Source organism: Sminthopsis crassicaudata, chromosome 5, assembly GCF_048593235.1.
Source record: "Sminthopsis crassicaudata isolate SCR6 chromosome 5, ASM4859323v1, whole genome shotgun sequence".
In the NCBI taxonomy this organism is placed as follows: domain Eukaryota; kingdom Metazoa; phylum Chordata; class Mammalia; order Dasyuromorphia; family Dasyuridae; genus Sminthopsis; species Sminthopsis crassicaudata.
The window spans coordinates 20758718-20783720 of record NC_133621.1 but is presented as its reverse complement, the minus strand read 5'-3'; the positions used below and the strand labels follow the sequence as shown (position 1 = coordinate 20783720).

The 25003-nt window shown below is 39.6% G+C and overlaps 1 protein-coding gene across 1 annotated transcript in view; it reads left to right on the top strand.

The window, feature by feature from the left end:
* The window catches only part of TGFBR2 (transforming growth factor beta receptor 2), an 84712-nt gene that overhangs the window by 28445 nt on the left and 31264 nt on the right, over positions 1 to 25003 (top strand). The window contains exons 2-3 of the mRNA XM_074267632.1: positions 11183 to 11351; positions 15874 to 16064. Of these exons, the coding sequence (XP_074123733.1) occupies positions 11183 to 11351; positions 15874 to 16064 (360 nt within the window). The remainder of the gene's footprint in view (positions 1 to 11182; positions 11352 to 15873; positions 16065 to 25003) is intronic.

The window sequence follows — 25003 nt, the reverse complement described above, 5'->3', positions numbered from 1 at the left end:
GAATGGGGGTCTGACGTGTACCAGTATTTATGTTCTGTATGTCTGCATAGTTCTGGGCCATCAGAATCTTCCACCATTCCTTTTTTTTTTTTCCCCAAATATCATCCATGGCCCACAGTTGAAGGCAATGTGAAGCACAAGAGTCTCATATTTGAACAACACATCTGTATCTTGTTAAGGTCCAGCAGAAGACTTGGTCTACCATGTTTCCCATTCTCTCTCATACCAGGATCCCTGAGGCAATTTCCTGCTTGAATCGAGTGCCAATAAAAAATTGGTTTCTTCAGAAAAAAATTATGTGCTTTTTTTGGTCAGAATACGAAGTCTCTGTAGCCCATTTCCCTTTCTTCCTTCAGCTGCCAAGAAATTTGAGGGCCAGAGTCCATGGTCAAGGGTAGAAGCAGCTTATCTCTAGATACATGCTGGTATCTCTCTGAACATCTGGTAGTTCGATGCTTCCTTGTTTTTTGGGGTGTGTGTGTGTGTGTGTGTGTGTGTGTGTGTGTGTGTGTGTGTGTGTTTTGTTTTGTTTTTGTTTTTGTTTTTGTACTATGACTAATTTATAAGCAAATGCTTTTGGCAGAAGGCCAGGCATGTACCCCCCTTAAAAAGTTGAAAAGAGGAAGACAGCATATTGCAACAGAAAGCTTTCAATTTGCAGTCGGATGATGTGGAGTTGAATCCTATCTCTTCCATTTCCCATCTGTGTAACCTTAACTTCTTTAGGACTTACTTCTTATGTTTGTAAAGTGATCTGGAGGAGTTCTCAGGTCTCACCCAGCTCTGCACTTAGTATCTGGTTCATCTTTTCATCTCCCAAAGCCTCAGTTTCCTCATCTCTGAAATGAAGGGGACTAGAGGAGATGACCATCATGAACCGTTTTAATTCAGAATCTGTCCCTGATGTTGCCATGAAATTGGACTAGAATAGATTCCCTCCCAACACAAAATCTACAATTCACCAGTGTCATTTCTGAATTTGACATTGTTCTCACAGCACTCAGTGTTGCTCATTTCAGCTAATTTCTCTAATCGAGAATCAAGTGGGATTATGAAGACACTTTCAAGCTTCAGTCCATTTCTTGCTCGCATCATGCACTGCAAACCAAATTTGGTTTGTTAGTGAAGGAAAGAGCTTAGTTAATCATCTTTCATTTCCAATCATCTCTGTGTTATTTTCTTTGTTGCTACAACAAGGACCATCCCAGCAACATTCACGGAGAGAGGGTTGTTTTCTTGGTTGACTGCACTTAACAAAAAAAAAAGGGGGAGTATATTTATATTTTTTGAGTAGCTACAAGTTATTACTATATGTTAATAAGCAGTTAATGTGCACAAATCTGCATTTCTACCCCTTTTCTTTGTTAGGCCATATTTTTTCTCTTCAGCTCTCTCTCCTAGCCCTGTTAGTTTCACCCCATGCTTGCTTTGCTTCTTGGCACTTCTTGAAATCCCTAGACTAAAATCCTGCCAGACCGATAAGCTGCCGAAGCCCAGAATTCTCCGCTCTGGCAACGAATTCCACCTCTGAGAGCACCAAGCATTGACAGCTGTGTTTTCGGCAAACTGCCCCCCCCACCCCATACCAACTTTGTAAAGAGGTGGATTCTATCCACATGGTCCTCATTAAAGGCAAATGAGAGTTGCAGAACTCTAAACGTCACTTTGCTTTAAAAAAAATATACATCTATCAGGGGAGCTAATGCAGCCCTTGGCAGAAATAAAAATAAATTGCCATCTGCAAGATTAATTTAAAAATATTTCATAGGATCACAGACTTAGTGCTGGCAGGGACCTTAGAGGTCATCCATAATCCGATCCATTTATTTTACAGATGAGAAAATAGAAGCATTAAGTGGTAGTGATTGTGTCATAGATAGAAACTGAGGCAGGATTTGGACCTGTGTTCATCATATAATTCAAGAAGTAAAAAGGGGGAAGAGAGGAATAGGAAGTGAACAAGCCCATAGAAGGCAACAACAATCCCCTGCCTGTGTATGGATGTGCACTTTGTCTTTTTGTTTTTTCCAAAAAATATGTTCTTCAGAAGAGCCATGTCATTTAGACTCACAGAGAAATGATTTCACAGAACAGTCAGGCCAACCCTCTTATTTCTTCCAGGTGAGGAAACTGAGACCTAGAAGACTGAATTGATTTGCTCAGAGATTCACAAGCAGAACTGGTGTTTGAACTGATGAGTCACTGAGGTTAAATTATAGAAACCAGAATCACTGCAATCTGTGACCAAAATCCAAAATCCCCCAGCACTGGCCTTGCCATGTTGCTCCTGCTCAAGCATCTAAAATGTCTCCTTTTAGGATCAAAATATAAAAGTTCCTCTTTGGTATTTTACAAGCTGCTTCCAGACCATTGTCCCAGGACATCCCCGTGGCACTCCACATTGGCCATTATGGGATCTTTGAACCTTTGTTCAGCCTGGCTAGGTCTCATGTCTGCAAGTTCCTCCTCTTGTTTTCTAGCTCCCAAGTGGAGGGACCATCTTCTAGCCAGAGAACATATTTCCTAATCCTACCACTTATTAGCACTCCCTCTCCCACCTCTCCCCTCAAACTAAATCTTCTATAAACAAATTGTTGTTGAAGTCATTTTGGTTGTAAATGGCCCTTTACATCCTCGTTTTTGGAGTTTTCTTGGCAAAAATGCTGAAGGGATTTGCCATTTTCTTCTTCATCTCATTTTACAGATGAGGAAACTGAGGCAAATCAGTATCTAGTAAGTATCTGAAGTCACATTTGAACTCAAAACCTCTTGACATTATGTCCAATACTCTATCCACTTATGTACCTCCTAGCTCCCACATGTAAGCAAATACCTTTATAATGAGAAACATACAATCTGCTATAAAGAGGTAATATATAATTTTTTAAAGATTATAAACAAAAATGCCTTGTGTCTATCTGTGTACTTACCACTCTTTGATTCATTAAATTATATTTACTATTATGAGTCGGACACTTTTTAAATAAGTGATTTATAAAAATTCTTGTCTTGGGAAATAGGTTTTTACTGTTGGGGAAATTGAGACAGGAAAGTTACATAGCTAAAAAAAAAAAGTCAAGTCAGCATTTGAACTCACTTGTTTCTGACTCCAGGCCCAGGCCTCTACCCACTGTGCCACTAGCTGCCTCTGCCATTGGAAATGTAAACTCCTTGAAAGCATAGACTGTTGGCTTTGTGTCCTTGGAACCTAGCACATGCTTTGCACATAGTAAGCACTTAATTGTTGAATGAACCTTCATTAGGCCCTAATTCCTTGAAAAATTGGGGTGAAAGAGGGAGTTTGACTAGCAGAATCGGACTGTCTATACTGCTCCAATCCACTGGCTAATTGCGCACCCTTCACTTCACTTTTAATGGTGTAGGCCTGGCACTGGGATTATTTTTATTTCTTTCTGAGAGCCCTATCATAGACTTCGGTGCCTCTACTTGTAGATTAGGTTCTGGGCTGTTCGCTTTCATCTGGGAGTTTAGCCAAACGTTCACACTTTCTCTGTGTCCACGTTGTAAAACTGGATCTTTCCACGTCAGCCTTATTAACAAGTCATTTCAAAGCAGTGGCATCTCAGAGGCTTAACCTTCTTTTCTGTAAAAGAGAGCAAGTCAGACTTGGACGTTCGTCCATTGCTTTTTTGCCTTCCGGAGACTGACCGGTTATGGACGTGTTTGCTCCTCTGCTCCCCGGGCTCTGTTCTGCCTCTTCCCCCAGCTGGACTGTTTGCTCTCCTCCCTCTTCTCTGTCTATTTAAATCTTATCCATCCTTCTAGGAAAACACACATCCTAACTCTTCATTAAGTCCTTTCTGCCTACACATATTTTTCTATTTTCTCTTCTGCCTTCAGTGCCCCGAGGGCAAGTATACCAGCTTAGATAGGCATGGCCTATTTTTTTTTTTTTCATGTTTTCTTCTCAATTCATCCGGAAGCATCTTGATGAAAGGAAATTGTGGGTCAATCTCCCCTCCCCTTGGAAAAGGGGAATAGGCTTCTCAGCAGCTCAGTTAACCTGTAATCTTAGCGAGATACCCAGAGCTGTTAGTTTTTGGTTTTTTTGGTAGGGGGTGGGGAAGAATCCTTTGGGGTTAAGTGACTTGCCAAGGATCACACACACTAAGTCTGACACTGGATTTGAACTCAGGTCTTCCTGACTCCAGCTTGGTACACTGTACCACCTAGATGCCCCTACCTTTGACCAAGGTCTCCCAGCTGAGATGTGTCAAGAGTCACAAGTTGAACGCACGTCTTCCTGCTTCTATCCAATACACCATGCTGTCTAGAACCTTATAAGACACTGTCTTAGTCACCGTTTGTTATACTGGTCTGTGGTTTCTAATAATTGTTCATAAGAGGGAGTTGAGTATCATGGACCAGAAGGATGTAGTTTTGAATCTGGGTTAGCCATTTGCTGCTTGTGGGGAAATGATTTAACCTCTCCACCCCATTTGCTCATCTGCAAAATGGGTATCTATTTTATAGACTTGTTTGTGACGATCCACTGTAATCTGTGTAGCATCCTGTGCAAATCTACAAAGTGCTCTCTAAATGGTGCATGTGGTTGAAGTCATTTCATTTTTTTCAGCAGTTTACTGAGCACTCATTTTGTTCAGGATGTGGTCCTAGGCAGGATGGGAGATGCATAGATAAATCAGATATGGCCTCTGGTTTGAAGGAGCCCAGGGCTCAACAGAGGAGCAAAGTTACTTGGATCTAAGCTCAGCTGTCAGGAGGGCCACAGGAGAGAAGCCGGCAAAATGCTCTGAGTTTGCAGAAGTGGAAGGCGATACTTTTGACTAGAGAGATCTGGAAAGGCTTCTAGGAGGAGGAGCCATTTGAAAATGAATGGGTAAAATGGCATATAATCTCAGAGTAGGAAGGATAAAATGAAAGGGATATGGGGAGGGAGGAGGGCATTTGTTAAGTGTCTGCTATGTGCCAGATGTGATGCCAAATGGCATCTTTACTTGTCCTGATCTATATCTTGCCACTGGACCCAGATGGCTCTGGAGGGGAAAGTGAGGCTGGTGACTTTGGACACCAAAGTTATGATTTTTATTCTCCAGTGGAAAAAATAAGAGGCAGACAATTAGTAAATGTCTCGAGCAGGGTCATACTGCTAGTATCATACCGAGGCTGGATTTGAACTCAGGTTTTCCTGACCACAGGCTTGGAGTTCTATTTACACACCATGGAACTGCCATTAATTGTCAGGGACTTCAGGGATCAGTGCAACCAATATTTTCAGAAGATCCTCCTCTACAACTCATCTGTCCATGGCTGTTCTATTTTCCTTTGAAGACCTCATGAGGGGGCTGGAGTCCGCCACCCCCTTTTATGGCAGTTTGTGACTCCATTTTCTTGATAACTTTGATTGCTCAGAAGTTCTTGCTGATACTTTGACTAAACTGGCTTCTTTGGACCTGGCATTGCCCCCCGCCACCGGGAGCCAGGAGCAAGTCACTTCCTCTTCCACACAACCACTCCTTGAATACCTGGTACCAGCTTCCTCACCTCCCAGTCAGACATTTATAGTGACTTCAGCCCACCCTCAAATGGCACGACCCCAAGAGCCATCCATTTTCCATTGATCCCACAGTGATTCTTAGGTGGAACAAAATACGTTTTCTCTTCTCAGGTTTCTGTCAGAAATGATTGCCCCGCCCTTTGAAGAGAGTCACCAGGATGACTTTTTCCTTCTTTGTTTTGTTTTCATCGCAAAAACTGTCTGCATGAAAATGAAAAGTTAATACTTTGGGGTCACTTTCTGTCTCTCTGCCCCCGATCTTTCCTTCTCTGTGGCACCTCCTTGCACTTGCTGATGGGAACCTATTCTGAAGTTCTTTGGCACCGAGTGCCAGTCACAATAAACAGCTTGGAAAGTGGACATTTTAAGGAGAAACTGCTGATTCCTGAGGCCTCGTGTGGACAGGAGTCTCAGCTTTGGTGACAGTTTTTTCAAGAAGGAGAAAATGGAGTCAGTCTTATATTTAAGGTCATTGGGTTATATATTGGGTAGAGGAAGGAGCATTGAGAGATCATTGTCTGATCCAACTCCTTCATTGGACAGATGAAGAAACTGAGACTCAGAGATGTGGCCAAGTGCCTTGCTTTAGCTGCCTCCCCTGCTTGGAAGGCTTTCCCTTCCACCTCTGCTCTTAGAATGGATAGCTTCCTGCAGGGCTCACCTCCTAAAGGAGGCATTTAATAATACTCCCATTTGTTTGTACTCTCTCTCAAAGTTGGAGAGAGAGAGAGAGAGAGAGAGAGAGAGAGAGAGAGAGAGAGAGAGAGAGAGAGAGAGAGAGAGAGAGAGAGAGAGAGAGAGAGACAGACAGAGAGAGACAGAGAGACAGAGACAGTGTGTGTGTGTATGTGTGTCCAATAGAATGAGAATTCCTTGAGGGCAGGGCCTTTGATTTTTTTTTTTTTAATCTCTAGGCTCAGCACATCATAGGCCCTCTATAAATGTGTGTTGAACACCTTAAGTAGTGTTGACTTGTCCAAGTTCACAGAGTTAGCAAGTGACAAAGTAAGTCAGCACCTCTTACTCCCAATCTTGAGTTCTTCCCCCTCCCTCGGAACTCCCTGCATGTAGGACTGAATAATACCTTCAATAGGAGAAGCTCAGTGACCTCAGGCAACTCCTTTGTTCTCTATGCCTCAGTTTCTCCATCTGGTAATTAGGTGTAATTGAAGGAGCATCTACCTCAGAGGTTTTGTTGTAAGAATTCCATAAGATAAGAAACTGTAAAGGGCTTTGTTAGTGTTTGAATGTTAGCTTTTTTTTTTTTTTTTATTACATCTAGTCGGGAAGATGTGATGTTCACATGAAAAGATAACAGTGTATTTACTGGCTGGAGGAAGAGAGGTGACAGTAAGTGATAAAAGAGTTCATCAAATATTAGACTATTCCTAAAATAGCAAAATGTTTTGTGGTTACCACATATGATGAGAGGCAGTCTGGAAAGACCCTGAGTCTTGAGTCAGAAGACCTTTAGGTTCCTTTTCTGTTGTTCTAAACAATAAGCATTTAATAAAGTTAGTGTGTAGTAAGATCTATATACTAAGGGCTAATTTATTGTCTTTAGTCTTTTTTTCATTCTAATCTGACTTTTCATAGAGTTTTCTTAGTGGAGATACTAGCAAAGTTTGACATTTCCTTCTCCAGTTCATGTTACAGATGAATCAACTGAGGCAAACAGTTAAGTGACTTGCCTAGAATCACACAACTAATAAGGCTCTGAGGCCAGATTTGAATTCAGAAATCTTCCTGGTTTCAGGCCCAGCCCTCTGTCCACTGTGCCATCTAGATGGTTCTCAATGTGTGATCCTTTCACTTGGCTTCAGATCACCTCCCCTTATCTTCAAAATTTCGGATTGGGGCCAGATAACCAATTGCTTAGGTCCATGTCAAACTTAGATCTATGATTATGGCTAGAATTACAGAATTTTAGAACCAGGATCAGATTTAGAGCTCTGATCTCTGAAAGCCGATGATTTTCAAGTTGAGAAATATAAATATCTGGCTTAAGAACATGCAGCTAGATAGTGTCTGCAATGGGATTTGAATCCATATCTTCTGACTCCCAGCCTAGCATCCTTATTCACTAATTCTGTGCCGACATTCAGACCTCAAAGAGCCCTGGCCCACATTTTTACCTGATGATCACTGAGCCACCTGGTTGACAAAATTAGGGAAGAGCCCAGAACCTCTCTATTCATGTTGGGACAGCTGTGGTTTTTAAGAAGTTTTTCCTGACTCCAAGCCAGTGATTCCCACTCATGGTTCTTTTGGGGGGCCAAATAGAACATCTTAATCCTCATCTCCTATGATAGCCTTTCACATGCTTGGAGAAGACAGCTACAATATATCTGCCCAGAGTCATCTCTTTCCTAGTCTAAACATTCCCAGATTATTTTCAGTCTTTTGAGAGTAGTTGGCTAAGACTTAAAAAAGCACACTTAAAAACTTACTTCTACTAGGGATTTATAAAGTCCTTGTGAAAAATCTGTTTTACTCTTTGAATCACTGCTTGAGCTAATTTAAAATACCATTTTGGTGTCTTTTAGTAAACTCTCCTCCGAGCATTCTCCCCATTCTCCCATAATTTCTAAGACTTTCACATGAGGCCTTTCTCAGGGTCCATATCAGTTTCTTGTCTCTCTTGGACATGCTTCGGTGTCGGGAGCCCCTTTTCTATGAATTATGGGCTGGTGGCTAGCTTTTTATGAAGTTCTGGGATGTATAAAGTCAATATTGTTTCTCCTTAGATTTTTTGACCATTATTTGGTCTGATGCAAACTTCAGCTTTGCTGGAATGAGCACAATGACCTGTTTTCCATTCAGCCAATTATCCTAGTAGGAAGTCCAGTTAATGGATAAACTGGGATCTTCTTGGATATCCTTGCCTTCTCCTGAAGAAAAACAAAATACAACAAAACATGCTGGTATCTATCCACTGTATATCACTCTAAGGAGGCCCTTCTCCTAATCTGGGGAGGAGATTCATGTATACACTTAGTGCCCTTCCCCCAGTTGGCTTGCGCTTCTTTCTTTGCCAGCATTGAGAACCCCATTGTCTTGGAGTCATATGGCTGCTTCCAGTGTCTTGCTCTGAAGTGCCAATTCCAATTAAAAACCTACTTAGAGAAACTTGTGGATCCAGATGGTGACCAGTGCTTTTGGGCCCGTGAGCCTCTCAAAGCCTGGGCTCAGCAAAGGAGCTCCAGGAAACAGCAGTCAGGGTTGGGAAGCCTGACAAGGCAAGAAATCTGTTTTTCTGTAATAGCTTGAGACAGAAGGAATGTCAGAAAGAAGGATTATGTCAGGTTGGAGAAGGGGCTCTCAAAGGAACCATTGGGTGTTCCACGTTAGCTCTCTTACCTGGAAGAGATTTCTTTCTCTTCTAACAATTTCAACTTTATTGGGCTTCAGAGTCCTTCAGTGTGTGACTCAGTCAGTGATCAGCTAAAGATGTAGGAGTCCTAGCAGAAGTCTAGTGTTTTCCAGCATTCTGAATAACATTGTTATATCTTACAAAGCAAAATGGGGGAAAGTCCACTGTCTTTATTAACTAGAGACCTGGGTAGTTGCAAGAGTCTCAGTCTAAGTAATCAAATATTATTAAATCTACTCTGCAAAATGCCCATAAATTGAGGAAAATAATTCGTACAAAGAACACAACCAAACTCTTCCCATCAGACAATGCTTCTTAAATTGATACTTGATATTTGTCTGAAAATTTGGAGTATAGAGAGGGTACCTTGGCTATTCACTGAAGATGCACATCACAACAATTTTTTTGAAAGTATCGATATAAAAAGGACAGTCAAAATTTCTAGGTTTGACTGAATTTTTTTTAAATTTTTGCTTTAGCTATATAAAGTTAAAATTGTATGTGAACAAAACATATTCGACTCCTATCATAGTAGAAAAATACATTGTTGTACTAATCCCAAATTTAACATGAGATCCAGAAACATGGCTGCTAGTATTTATAGTTTAGCTATTTTTGAAATGCTCAGTGTCTCCCAGACCAACATCCCTGTGCTTGTTACCTAAAATACACTTCCTGAAATATACTTGAAGCCCAAGAGGAATGAATGGGTCTTTTGAAAAAAAAATTTTCTATATTTATTGCCACCACAAAAAAGCCAACCTAAAGTTATATGTTTTGTGTGTGTGTGTGTGTGTGTGTGTGTGTGTGTGTGTGTGTGTGTGTGTGTGTGGTGACCCAGGAAACAGGTGAAATGCTCATGGGACAGTGGAGTTGGTGGTGGGGAGTGGAGAGAAGGACAGAAAGGGACATTCGAAGGCCAGTTTAGCCATCCCCCTGCCTTCAGGAGAATATTCTTGGAAAGTCAGAATTGGGGGTTTTTACAATTTGCTCTTTATGCCATATTAGCATTCAATGCCTTCCACAGAACTCTGGATGTTCACACACTAGGCAATTGAGTAAATGTTTGTTTATTCCCATGATAGGAGCATTCACTTAAATCAGGATGTACTTGGAAAGAGCCTTGACTGTAAACTGAGCACCCAGGTCCAAATTTCAGCCTGACACTTCCAATTAACACCATCCATGTCATTTCACCTCTTCATGTCCCAGTTCCTTTTGTAAAGTGTGGAGTGAGAAGAGAGATGGCTTTGGGGTTCCACCCAACATTAGATCCTCTAGGGACCCGTAGAGTGGTCGGATTGGACAGAATGGCTTCTGGGGTCCCTTCCTTTCTGATCCTGTGGTCCTTCCATTTTCTCCAGCTTTTTGCAATTGTATCAATTTTATTCATCCCTTTTTTTTTTACTTTTCAGAAAGAAAGCTTGTTTTTTCATCTTGCCCTCTCTTTTGAGAAAGAGAAGAGGGTCAGTTGATACTGACATTTACTAAGTGGGATTCCTACATGCCCACTATGTGGGCCAGAAAAAAAGGAAACAATTTTCAACAAAACTTTTGGTCTTTATTGTAGACAAATGATCTTGCCTTTGTGATATTAAGTGAAAAAGAAACAGAGGGACTAAACCACTTCACAAACCATAAAGAGCCACATCAAAGTGATTATTATTTGATTATCTTTTGTTTCTCTCTTGCCCCCCCTCCAACTAATACTGGTCTTGTGTCCAGATTTTCTCAGAAGATGATTGTTCATCTAAGCGAAAATGTGATGTGATATTAAAGGGACTTGGGCAGCTGGGTGAGACTATGGGTAGATGTTGGATTTGGAGTCATAAAGTCCGGAATCCTGAGCCTCAGACACTTATTAGCTGTGTATCTCTAGGCAAGTCACTTAACCCTGTGTGCCTCAGTTTCCTCATCTGTAAAAATCTGCAAGATAAGGAAATAAGCCACTAGTTATGCAACCTTGAGAAAGTCACTTTACTTAGCTCTGTATGCCTCAGTTTCCTCATCCATCAAATGGGATGGAAGAGGAAATGGCAAACCACTCCAGTATCTCTGCCCAAAAAAACACCAGTGGGGTCATGAAGAGTCAGATAGGACTGAAATGGTTTGATTTAACATTAGAAGGGTTTGAGGTAGCTTCTTATCACCAAATGATAGAGCTTATTTAAGATGGTAGAGGGCTCGCTCCCCTGTTTTCTGGGGACCCTCTGAGAGATACTGGTATTTGCCAAATGGTCTCATGTCTTTGTGATGTTCTTCTCCCCCAGTTGATGGAAGTCTGGTCACCGAGGAAAACGGTGTATTAAAGCCCGCGCTCCTCTGCAAGTTCTGTGATGTACAAGCAACCAACTGCACCAGCAATGACAGGAACTGCTTAAGTTTCTGCGACATCACTTCAATCTGTGAACAAGCCCATGAAATCTGCGTGGCCGTGTGGTAAGCCGTCCTTTAAACCTTTTTCCCCACTCCCCTTCTCATCTCCATCTTCCCCACTGAGGGCCCTTTCTTTCCTCCCTCCTACTCCTTGAGTATAGGCATCTTTGGGTTTTTGTCTCTGTGGCCCTAATGCTTGGGCAATGCCTTGTATGCCTAAGGTGATTAATAAATGCAGTTAGCATTGAATTATTGAATGATGTTGCTTAGTGTCTTTCAAACTAATGGTAACATTCAACCAAGTGATTCCTCCCTTCCTTACAAGTATACTTATGTACCTTTTCCTACACAAGGCCATTTCCTGATGCCCCTAGTTATTCTTTCCCTTTCTCTCACTTCCTCTTCTCTTTGTCTCCTCTACTTTGCATATATCTATTTCTTGTATTTCCCCACTGTAGAATATGTGCTTATTGAAGGCTAAGGCAATTTCATTTTTTCTTGATATATCCAGCAACATACGTTGACTGAGATGAAATGTCCAGAGAGGAGAAAAGAAGCCCGCCACTTTGGAAGACAGCAGCTAGGGTGACTGAGTCTTCCTAGAATAAGGAAGACCTGAGTTCAAACAGTAGTATGATCTTGGATAAGTCACTTAACTTCTGCCTTAGTTTACTCAACTGTAAAATGGGAATAATAATAGTACCTACCCCTCAGAGTTATTGTAAGAGTCAAATGAGATAGGATTTGTAAAGAGCTTCGCATTGTTCCAGACACATGACCGAGGTCACGGGAAGACTGTATATGAAATCATGTATCAACATTTCATATTACTTGAGATATAGATATATAGATATAGCTATATAGGTAGATAGATTTTATATAGATAGAGATAACACACATAAATATATTTTTTAATTACTTTCAAATCTGCTCTCTTGGCTGTCTTTCCTTTTGTTGTTCTGAGCATTAAAATAGTTGTTGATGTCATTTTTAAGATCCCCATAATTCCCTTCATTGTAACTTATATCTGTTACCTCTCTGATAGTTGCATTTAAAAATATACTTTATTATTCTCTACACTACCAGCAAAGGGTACCTAGAAAGGGGCTTTTCCTTCCTCCCTCACAATAACAGGATACCACATGGGAGAGGCTGGGAGGTACTCGGAGCTTCATTTAGGACTGATAGAGGTCCTAAATGGAGGATGGGCATTGAGGGATATATCAATAGGAAATGGGAAACGCCAAGAGATTCAAATTATCTGGCTCACAGTTCAGTGGTTTAAAGTGGCAGAAAGGTTTTGAATAAAGGGAGCCAAACTACTTTCCAGCTCTTCTCTCTCCCCTGCCACAGCCCTGGTGTTTTTGATGGTCTCCAAGGACATGGACATTGGTTTTTTATCTTTTCTAGCAGAAGAGACTCCCCACAGAAAGCTTGTGCTCACACAACTATCAGAGGTCCAGCAGGTAGAATTAGGAGGCTGAAAGATTCATTTTCAATGCTTCTTCTTTGAAAATAGTTTCTTTTTTTCCTCAATAGTATTTTGTTTTTTCCAAATACATGTAAAGATAGTTTTCAACATTCATTTTTGTAAGACTCTGTGTTCCAAATTTTTCTCCCTCCTTCCCTTACCCCCCCCTCACCAAGACAGCAGGTAATCTAATATAGGTAAATATGTGCATCCCTAGGCAAGTCACTTAACCTTGTGTGTTTCCTTTTCCTCATCTGTAAAATCTGCAAGACAAGGAAATGGCAAGCCACTTTACTTAGCTTTGTGTGCCTCAGTTTCCTTTTAAACATATTTCCATATTTGTCGTGTTGTACAAAAAAAAATCAGACCAAAAGAAGAAAACCACGAGAAATAAAAAGCAAAGAAACAGATTAAAAAAGGTGAAATTGTTACGCTTCAATCCACATTCAGTCTCCACAGTTCTCTATCTGGATGCTGATGGCATTTTCTATCCCAAGTCTATTGGAATTGTCTTGGATCACTGATTTACTGAGAAGAGTCAAGTCCATCACATTTGATTATTACACTGTCTTGCTGTTACTGTGTACACTGTTCTCTTGGTTCTGCTTACTTTTGAAAACAATTTCTAGCTAAATAGGAATCCAGCTCCTCAGAATAGACTAGAAAAGGCTAATGTGGGCTCTTCTCATGTTGAGATCCCTGCTTTAGAATCACCCTGGGATCAGAAGAATTCTGCATTTTCCCACGCTCCCCCCAGTCTCTCCTCTTCAAGATAGAAGTATTTGAAATCCCCCTGTAGCACAGTCCCTCCTGACTGAAATTGTAAACTAGTAGTGAGAACAGGGCCTTGGTCAGAGGGGTGACCTTTTTAAAATACTCGGAATACCCAAACTATGAGGATTGGCAACCTGCCACAGTCAACGAGACTGTTAGCCTTCAAGTCAGAGATAATTGCAAATTCCACCACTCCTCTTAGTTGTGTACCCAAGAGCAAATCACTCCACAGCTCCTGAAGCTTGTTTCCCTTATCTGTAAACCTGTCTAATGAGGTAATGGAAGGTATATGTTTCTGGGGCTCCTCCCTGATGTGAGAAAGAGAACATGTGTAAAATGATAAAATCTTTAGTTAGAGCATTAGTCCCCTAGCTTTCCCCTGCTATTTAATTTTTATTATAATTTTAAATTAGTTTTATTATTTGTTTTTACCTCACTTTTATTTCCAAATCTATTCTTCTTCCCTCCCTTGTAACAAAAAAATCTTAGAAAGAAGGAAAAGAAAAAACAATTTAGCAAGACCAATATTTGTCCCCCATCTCTACAAAAAAAGGGGAAATACGTTTTCCTACTTTTTTTTCCCCTAAGGCCCGCTTGTTAAGTTAGCATTGTTATCATTGTTGTTGTCATGATTTATAAAAAGGTTTCAAGATTTCCAGAGTGTTTTACAAGTGTTATTTCATTTGATACACACAATATTGCTTGGAAAGACAGTGTTCAATTTTGCCTTGTTTTAATCATTGTTTCTTTTATACAATGTTGTTGTCATTGCGTATATTTTTTTCCAATTCTGCCTTTCATTGGCTCCCCATGATCCCTTGTATTCATCCATTAGTCAGCTTTTCTTAGAGGCCAGGAGTAGTCTCTTAACTTCACATATGGCCCTAACCCAAATGATAGATATCTGTTTAACACTCTATGTACATGGAGCCATCATTTCTGTTTTGAACTTCCCTTGATTTTACAGAAGAGGAAAGTAATGTACCAAGAAGGCTTATGACTCACTCAAGAGTCTCACTTGAAGTTAAGTAGAAAAGCTGAGTCTAGAATCCAGGTGTCCAGTCGGGGAACCTCATTTAGACCCCTGGAACTGGGTTTTCTTTCTCACTTAAGGATAACTATCACTTTGTCATCCCTTACCCTTCTTGGAGGTAATACAGGGGAAAGATTTGATGGCTATACAGCATAGAGCAGAGTGAAGTACTTCCCTCCACCTTTGTCTTCCTCCCTTCTCTTCTCTTCCTCTCTCCATCTCTATTTTGCTTTTATTCCCAAAACAGTGCCATGAATGGAAGGGAAAACTTTACAGAACCAGGCTGGCAATTTGGATGGTAGACCAGCCACGTACATAGAAAAACCATCAAGGCAAATGGTTCCAACCTTCCACCTCCCTTGCCTTTCACCCTTGAAATTGATTCAAGGACTCAAAATCAGAGTCCTTCTAGTGAGTAGCAAGGGGCAGTGGATAGAACACTCAGGATAGACCTGAATTCAAATCCAGCCTGATATTTACTAGCTATTTAACATGGGAAAGTCACTTAACCCCCAATTGCCTCAATTCCTCAACTATAAAATGGGGACAGATTAGAGAAGGGAATGGAAAATCACTCCAATATCTTTGCCAGGAAAACCTAATGGACAAATCTGTGGGATCATGTAGAGTGAAAGACAGCAATAACAATAACAAGTGGCAAAGACAATTTAGATTATTGACAAGTCTCTTGAGTTAGGGGAAATCAAGAGACCCAAGCCCCAGCTCTTCCAGTTACTAGCTGTGAATCTCAAGAAAGACATTCAGTTTCTCTGTGCCTCATGTTTTTCATCTCTAAAATAAGGAAGTTAGTTTAGATGAACCCCTCCCCCAAAGGTTACTTTTAGTTCTGATATTCTGAAAAATATAAGCCTCTGTTTTATATATATATATATATATATATATATATATATATATATATATATATATATATATATATATATATATATATATATATATATATATATATATATAATTAGAGAGAGAGAGAGAGAGTGAGAGAGAGTGCTATAGATAGATAGTTATAGATATATATAAGTCTATATATATCGTTCTCTCTCTATATATTTACATATATGTGTGTGTGTGTGTGTGTGTGTGTGTGTATTTATCTCCTTGTAAGCAATCTCATGAATAGACTTGGTGAAAAGAAAAATGTGATGAGCAGGGAGAACTATACCTGGCTCCCACTGGTGTGACATTGATAAAACAGCACAACAGTTTTAGAGATTTCTCTCTTGCAGGAATTACCTATCCCATTTTCTATCATATCCTGGAAACCATTTCATCTCTCCTCTTTTCATTTTCAGGAGGAAGAATGATAAAAATGTAACCATAGAAACTCTCTGCCATGATCCTAGCCTCAAAGTCCATGGCTTTACTCTGGAGGATACTACTTCTGACAAATGCTTGATGAAGGAAAAGAAGGTCCCTGGTGAGACCTTCTTTATGTGTTCCTGCAGGAAGGAGGAATGCAATGACATTTTACTCTTCTCAGAAGGTGAGTTTTTTTTTTTTCCTTTTCTTCACTGGCTCCTGGACCCATTTTAAACCAATAGCTTTTTTGCGCTCTAATATTAATTTTTTTTCTCTTGCCTTATTCATTTTTCCCCAGAGAAGTTTCTGTGGTCACTGATGCTGAAAAGTTGCCCATTTATATGTACTCTTATTAATTATCAACCCATATTCCAGTGGGCTCCTTTCAGGTTGATTTATATTAGTTTATGCTGTGATCCTCACCTCCTCAACTCCAATAGCTTTCTCCTGAGGGACTTCTCGATCCATTTGTGCATTCCCTCAAATACCCTCACCTTCTGGTCTCCAAACCATTCAATTCCCATGAGCTCCTGCACTCAGCCTTAGCACCATTCAGGGATAATGGCACTTCATCTCGTTCTCTCTCTCAGATAACTTTATTTCTGTGATAAAGAGCTATGAAATTCCTTGCTCTGATCATAATCTTCTGTCTTTCCATCTTTCTCTATGACCATTGACTTGTCAAGAGTAAGTCACACCTCACTTTCAGTCTTTCAGATTATTGCACAGGACCTCCTCACTGCTTACTCCTAAGGCATGTTGGGATTTTACCTTAACAAGTGGGATAAATTGATGAAAATATGAATTTATTCATTTATTTATTTATTTATTTACTTACTTACTTACTTATTTATTTTTTAAGATTTATAAGTGAGGCTATAGAAAAATAGAAAACACTTGCTCATGCAGATATATAGAGATTCCACTGTTTTCTACTTAGACTCACCTTCAAGTTTTCCCTTTCAATAATACTTTTTCCCTTTAAATAAATTAAATAATTAAAAGTTTTCCCTTTAAAGAAATAAATAAACTAGTTATTTATCAACAAGAAGAAATGCACCATTTATTTACAATAAAAAGGCATTTCCTAGAGTTAACTACTCCTTTCCGGCAAAGCAAAATGAGCAGAATCTTCGGTGTTATGCAACTCAGGAAACCCAGCCATGTTTTGCAGCTTAGTTCTTTTGGCCTGACTTTGAGAGATGCTTGGCTGGTATTGACTTGGTTTTCTTAAAACTTCCTTTCTTCCATGAGGGTGGATTTCCACCACTTTATCTGGAAGCATGGCTACATCATTTCTTGCTTCTCTTTCCCTATCCCCACTTCCTCTTTCATTGAGTCGGACTCTTGCCAGGTCATGGACACTTGGCTGACATTGTCTTGATCCATTGCTCTTAATTAGCAGCATACTGAAAGCCAAGCCACTGCCCTTGAGGATTCTGTATTTCCAGAGACGGACTTGTGACATGGGAAACCCAACCTAGAAACAATTACGAGCCATATGGGTTCATTGATAGAGTTAGAAGGGAACTCAGGAGTCATTTAGTTGCCTCATTTTACAGATGAGGAAACCAAAGCTTAGAAGGCCTAAGTGCTCAGGGCCACACAGATGAGTGATTCTGAGTAAATTGATTGGGCTCATAGACTTGGAAGAGGCTTCAAAAAGCCATCTATATTTTTATAAACACTAAACTCTGGGCTTAGTCTTGAATGTTTTGCTGGCTGATGAACATAAACCTTAAATCAGTAATTAAATCAGTAAGTTCTCTCCTCCACAGACCTGGGGGGGGGGGCATTTTTGCCTATGAGGATGACAACATTTTGATGTATCAGGCCATTCAAATACCCGCTTAGTCTGTGTCACTAACGGGCTTTTCTGGCCCTGCTGTGGGTAGTCTGCCACGGCAGAAAGTTAAATTTGCTTTGTCTAGGACTTCTTATCAAGCTAACCATGCCTTTTGCATCTTGGGCTAATTGGGACCTGTTCGGTGTTCCTGGCTTATTGGGATGGGAAGCCTGCTGGAGACTGTCTCTGTTCTTCAATATGCAGAATGATAATGGAACTCAGATGATGAGGCCATAAATCCTCCCACTTTGTCTTTGTGGATCAACTCTCCACTTTTTAAGAACTACATAAATGTGCTGTCTGTCTTGTTGCTGTCCATGTTGCCCTGGCCAGTGGTTGACTTTTCCCTCCTTGGTGGTGGTAGTCACTCCCACTAGTCCTTTCACTGTTTCCCCCAGCCTTCCTTGTGTCCACTCAAATTAGGATGCACGTGGAGGCCATGGGACGTAGTTTGTTGCAAAACACCCCATACTGGGATCAGCCCTGGGCTGGAGACCTCATTTAGGGGTTCTTGCCAATTAGTTGAGAATGATGAAATTTTCATAGTCACTAAATCTCAGAGTCAGAGGGACCTCAGAAACTTTGTGCCTGATTCAGAACCCTCTTGACAACTTGTCCAGAAATGTGGTCATCTAACCTTTCCTGTAAGATCTCACTAAGGCAGACAATTAGCATTTATTAAATAGTTAAATATCATTTTTCCCCACCTCCTGAAATAGATCATTCCTTCCCCTTTGGTGCAACCATAGCAACTTTTGCCTCTTATTCTGGGTTCTGCAAAACAGAACAAGGCTAATCCTGCTTGAAATCAATCAGCCAGGATAGTCTACCTCTCAGAACTGTGGAGGAGGAAGGAATTATGACCAAAGGAGAACTAGAGATCATTATTGATCACAAAATAGAAGATTTTGATTACATCAAATTAAAAAAAACTTTTGTACAAACAAAACTAATGCAAACAAGATTAGAAGGGAAGTAACAAATTGGGAAAATATGTTTACAGTTAAAGGTTCTGATAAAGACCTAATTTCCAAAATATATAGAGAATTGACTCTAATTTATAAGAAATCAAACCATTCTCCAATTGATAAATGGTCAAAAGATAGGAACAGACAATTTTCAGAGGATGAAATTGAAACTATTTCTACTCATATGAAAGAGTGTTCCAAATCACTACTGATCAGAGAAATGCAAATTAAGACAACTCTGAGATATCACTACACACCTGTCAGATTGGCTAAGATGACAGGAACAAATGATGATGAATGTTGGAGGGGATGTGGGAAAACTGGGACACTAATACATTGTTGGTGGAGTTGTGAAAGAATCTAGGCATTCTGGAGAGCAATTTGGAACTATACCCAAAAAGTTATCAAACTATGCATACCCTTTGATCCAGAATTGCTGCTATTGGGCTTATATCCCAAAGAAATACTAAAGATGGGAAAGGGACCTGTATGTGCCAAAATGTTTGTAGCAGCTCTTTTCATAGTGGCTAGAAACTGGAAGATGAATGGATGTCTATCAATTGGAGAATGGTTGAGCAAATTATGGTATATGAATGTTGTGGAATATTATTGCTCTGGATGGCAGGATGAATACAGAAAAGCTTGGAGAGACTGACATCAACTGATGCTGAGTGAAATGAGCAGAACCAGGAGATCACTTTACACTTCAACAACAATTATGTATGAATATTCTGATTGAAGTGGATATCTTCAACATAAAGAAGATCCAATTCATTTCCAGTTGATCAATGATGAACAGAAACAGCTACACCCAGAGAAGGAACACTGGGAATTGAATGTAAACTATTAGCACTACTATCTTTCTACCCAGGTTACTTATACCTTTGGAATCCAATTCCTACCGTGCAACAAGAAAATTGGATTTACACACATTTTTGTATCTAGGTTATACTGTAACACATTTAATATGTATGGGACTGCCTGTCATCTAGGGAAGGGAGTAGAGGGAGGGAAGGAAAAATTTGGAAAATGAATACAAGGGATAATGTTGTAAAAATTACTCATGCATATGTACTGTCAAAAATTATAATTATAAAATTAATTTTAAAAAATATGGAATCAATTCCTCCCCTTTTCCCTGAAATGAGGTGAGCCATTTTCGAATATTAAATGACACTGGAGAGTTCTGTATTCAAGATGCAAAGCAGTTTGTTTATGGTCTCAGGTTCATGGTTGAGAGAGTAGGAAAGATCAAAAAAATAAACAATCAGGTACTTAAGCTCCTCTGGATGAATCCCCTGCCTTAGCATGATCATCCTCCAGTATTGTGAAGAAATGGTCACCTGGTGATGCTTAGCTTCCCATTCCTAAGGGTTTGAGGGAACCTGTTTGGACAGGTTTGTGAGCTGATTGTTAACAGTCAATGTGAGCTGTAAAAATCTGAGAATTAACTAATGCTACAAATCAGGGCTTGATTATTGCTTTATTTGTTTATTGCTTTGCTGGTTACCTAGACTTAAAATGATGGAGAAAATATTGATTCTACAGATCAAACTTAAAACTGTGTCCCGAATGTGCCAAAATGTTTGTGGCAGCTGTTTTTGTAGTGGCTAGAAACTGGAAAATGAATGGATGTCCATCAATTGGAGAATGGTTGGATAAATTATGGTATATTAAGATTATGGAATATTATTGCTCTGTAAGAAATGACCAGCAGGAGGAATACAGAGAGGCTTGGAGAGACTTACATCAACTGATGCTAAGGGAGATGAGCAGAACCAGAAGAACTTCAATGCTGTATGAAGATGTATTTTGATGGAAGTGGAAATCTTCAACATAAAGAAGATCCAACTCACTTCTAGTTGATCAATGATGGACAGAAACAACTACACCCAGAGAAGGAACACTGAGAAATGAATGTAAACTATTTGCACTACTGTCTTTCTACTCAGGTTATTTATACCTTCAGAATCCAACTTTTAATGTGCAACAAGAAAATTGGATTTACACACATATATTGTATCTAGGTTATACTGTAACACATTTAATATATATGGAATTGCCTGTCATCTAGGGGAGGGAGTAGAGGGAAGGAGGGGAAAATTTGGAAAAATAAATATAAGGGATAATGTTATAAAAATTACTCATGCATATGTACTGTCAAAAAATTTTATAATTATAAAATTAATTTAAAAAATGTGTCTCGAATGCATGTTTTTCTTGGGGAACCAGTTGTAAAAACATTTCCCAGCGGTTTCCTGTTCTTCTTTCCGATGTCTTTAATTAAAACTATTGATTGGGGGTCCTAAGAGGAAGGAAGGATCCAGTGAGCAGGGGATGGTAGAGAGCCATTCAGGGATGAGAAATGAGATATCTCAGGCACAGAGATGAGCCCCCATGTGTGCAGATGCAGACTGCCATTATGGGGATCCTAATTGTTGAAGATGACCCACACCATCTCCAATGCTTCCAATACAGTGAGGTAGACATAGGTTCTGCCTGATTCTGGTGTATGCATTCTGCTGTTTTTAAATAAGCACAGAAATAGTCTAAAAAGTTCAGTGTGTCTGAGTGCCTCCCGGGGGGAGGAATCAGGTAACATAAAGAGGAGGTTGAGGCGGAAGGAGTTTTCATGAAGGTATGTCTTATTTTTGTTCCTTGTTAGAAAAAAAAATATGTTGTGGATTAGAGTTTCTTTTAAATAAAAACCACCTTATTGCGTTGCCTGCCTGGTTAGCCATGGCAGGAAGAGGAATGATTTTTACAGTATCAGACATGTGGTTTCCTGTCTGTGTTTAGCTTTTAGGCAGAGCATCTTAGCCAGCTGGTCCCCTGCTCCTCGAGACAACTAGATAATGGCTGGAAAAAACTGGTTTCAAACTACAATACAAACCCAATTCCATATATTTCTCTCATGCCTTGCATACTTTCTCATCTCCTCCCCTGGGAGAAAGGAGTGTGTGTTTGTGTGTGTTTTCCCTTATTCCCCTATGTATGTATGTATTTTGCTGTTTTTTCCCTGTGCCTTTATTTTTTCTATTTCTAGCCCTTATGTCAGAGGTGTCAACATTCTAGCAGAACTCATAGTCTAGTTGTCAGTTGCTTCAGAAAGGAGAAGAAAGAAAGCAGAAGTGGCATTGGGGAGGCCCCAAAGCATTCTGGGTACATGCTATCTCTTGTCTGATGTAATTGTCCAACAAGGCTGTTGAACCAACTGACCTTGTCATCTCTAGTGGGAAGCAAAGCAGACTCCTAAATACAGAAAGAAAATGGGGATGCTTTTGGAAGAGGAAAAAACTAAATTAAAATAAAAGTCTCAGCTTTGTGAGTTTTTCTTATCACACAAGGTGATGGATCAGAATTAAAGCATCCTTTGCTTCTAGAAAGGCAGACTGTAATAGGGCCCCTAGAAATGTTCTGTACTAGACCCCCCAAAATAATGAAACTCGTGACAGTTAAAAAATGCTTCAAAAGCTTTGGAAGTGGCTTGTAACAAAGCTTCTATCTTTGGAGAATTTGTTTTTTCTAAGCAGCAAAGTAAACAAAATCCACTAGAGCTGGATAAATTGACTGGATGCTTGGACCCCATGTATATCAATTCATACTCTGTTCATAGACTGTGAGGATTCGAAAGCAATCTAGACAATATTTGGTCCAACACTGAATTTGATTTGTTTTTGTTTTTGTAAAATTTTAGAGAAGTACTCTTCCCCCTTTAAATAATAGTGAATAACCACCTTCTCTACTGCCATCTCACCGAACCCTCCCTTCTGACAAAGAAAAACAATTGATCCAGCAACTGAACCTCCAGAGAAGTGAATGATATGATTCATCATTTATGTTGAAACAAACTGGGTTATTAAAAGCACTGTTTAGCTGTCATTCATTCAATTTATTTTTTTCATTTAGATGATGTTAGTCATTATCTATACTCTTCTAAAGTTGCTTGCTTTACCCTCCATCATTTTACATCAGCCTTCCCATGCTTCTGAATTCTTTCCATTTGTTTCTTATAGGACAGTAGTATTCAATTATACCAATATTCTGCAGTCTGTTCAGCCATTTTCTTGTTAGTCGATGGGAACTTGCTGTTTCCAAGTTTATGCTGTCACAAAAATTGGATATTTTGGAATATAGGACAACTCTTCCTCCTCTCATCCCCACCTGCCATCTTGAAATTCCATGGGCTCTGTGCCTAGTAGCAGGATTGCTGAGCCAATGGCTATGAGTAGAAAGAATTTAGGGAAGTTTCTCACATTATTCCAAATTGTTTTCTAAAACAGCTGGAGAAAATCACAGCGTCACTAACAGTACATATTAGCGAGCCAGTCTTCCCTAGTTCTGCCAGCACTATTTTTGTCTTTATGATTTTGGCAAATTTACTGCAACCTTTTTGTTTTTCAAAAGAGTGAGCTGAATTTCAGGGAAGTGCCTTTTGGGCTTTTGGACACAGTATCTGACACATAGTAAGCATGTAATAAATCCTTGTTCTTTCCCTCTTCCACGTTCCCTAAATGTGCAGAGTAGGGCAGTGGCTCTGAGCACAGCCCCGGGGTTCCCATGAGAATGTATGCTTGCTGGAGGCAGGGATTGTATGTACCTTTCTTTGTAAACCCGGTGTTTAGCACAGTCTTCGGCACAGAACTTTTATAGCCTATTATCTCCATGCTAAAGAATGTATCAGGATGGGTTGGGCCCATCTTGGACTCCGTTCAAAGGACCATAATTATGGCAGGACAAAAGAGCTTTCATTATAAGGTGATCTTTCCTATAGGTGAATCACCTATCTCTAGCCCCTAATGATCATAGCCTTGTGCAACATGAGGATATTATTCTAGGGATTCTCTGCTTCTCCCAGATAACCTCGTCCTATTCCCTTGTTATTGCTATCTTAATACAAGATAGGCAAGCTTGTCTGAGGAGAGCGCTCAGCTTACAATAGTCATTTTAAACATTTGAACAATAGAAAACTACATAGTAAAACAGTTAATCACAGCATAAATGAGCAAAGCTACCCACTATTCATGTCAGGCTAAGCTAAATGTATCACACCAAGTAGACTTTTGAGGATCTTTTGTTTTGGAAAAAAAAAATTTCCCTCTGAATTTAAATTAAATCTGTCCACTGCTAATCATCTTGCATTTTGGTTTTTACCAGAAATAATCTTGGCTTTTAAAAGATGTAACAAGTAACACACACACACACACACACACACACACACACAGAGGCAGAATACATTTCCCTCCTTCTTTTTCATTATTTAATCAAACTGATCTTATAATGATGTATAAGATTGTCAACAAATAATCTTTCTAAATTTATTCATAAAAATACTCTTCCCTTATTCCCCTTGAGCAGTTCAGCTTGGCCTGAGAGAGAGGGTGGAGACAATCTGTGCTGCCCATTTCTTTCTTTCATATTTAGAATCTTGGAGTCATAGCTAAAAGATTTCAAGCTAAAAGAGATCTGAGATAACTAAATGGCTTCTAAGGTCTCTTTTATAGATGAAAAGACTGGGATTCAGAAAATACAAGAGACTTGCATAAAGGTCAAATACATTGTAAGTGTCATATAGAATTTGAATCTAGGATCACATTGACTTCCGAGCCAATGCTCTTACTATACTACTACTGTAGCTCTCAGCAAACATTTATTAAGCACTCATTTTGTTAGTATTCTAAGTGCTGAAAGGCTCTGTGGGAAACATCTTTTGCTCATTCATTCTACAAACGTTTGTTAAACATCTCCTATGTACCAAGTAGTATGTTTGCATTGAGAATAGAAACACATTATAGTCCTTGTCCTTGAGAAATTTAGAGTATTTTGCAGGAAAGCGTGAAAACAGACAAGTAAACAACAAACGTGTTATTTGGACTGAACCTTTATCAGGAAAAAATACTTGGATTTGAATTTTACAGGTTATGTTTCCCTCCAGTAGAGTATGAACTTCTTGAGAACAGACTGTTTTTAACCTATTTTTTCTCCCAATGTTTGGCAATGCATAACACATAGTAGGTGCTTATTAAATGTTGGTTGGCCTTTAGAATCATGTGCCAAAATTACTTAAACCAAAAAATAAGGGAATTCCCACCTCTACCATCATTTGGCAGCTTCCCAACCAGTGCTTATCACCATATCTAGGTAATGGCCCAGGGATAATTCATTAGGGATGTGAGCTCTTTAGGATCATTATTTTTGTAAGGACAATTTTTTTTTGTTAGCACCCCAGTGAAACATCATGCCAATATTTCTCTGTATTTCATAAGACTCAGATTTTGAGGCTCTCTTTAAATTCTATGGATCCCTTGG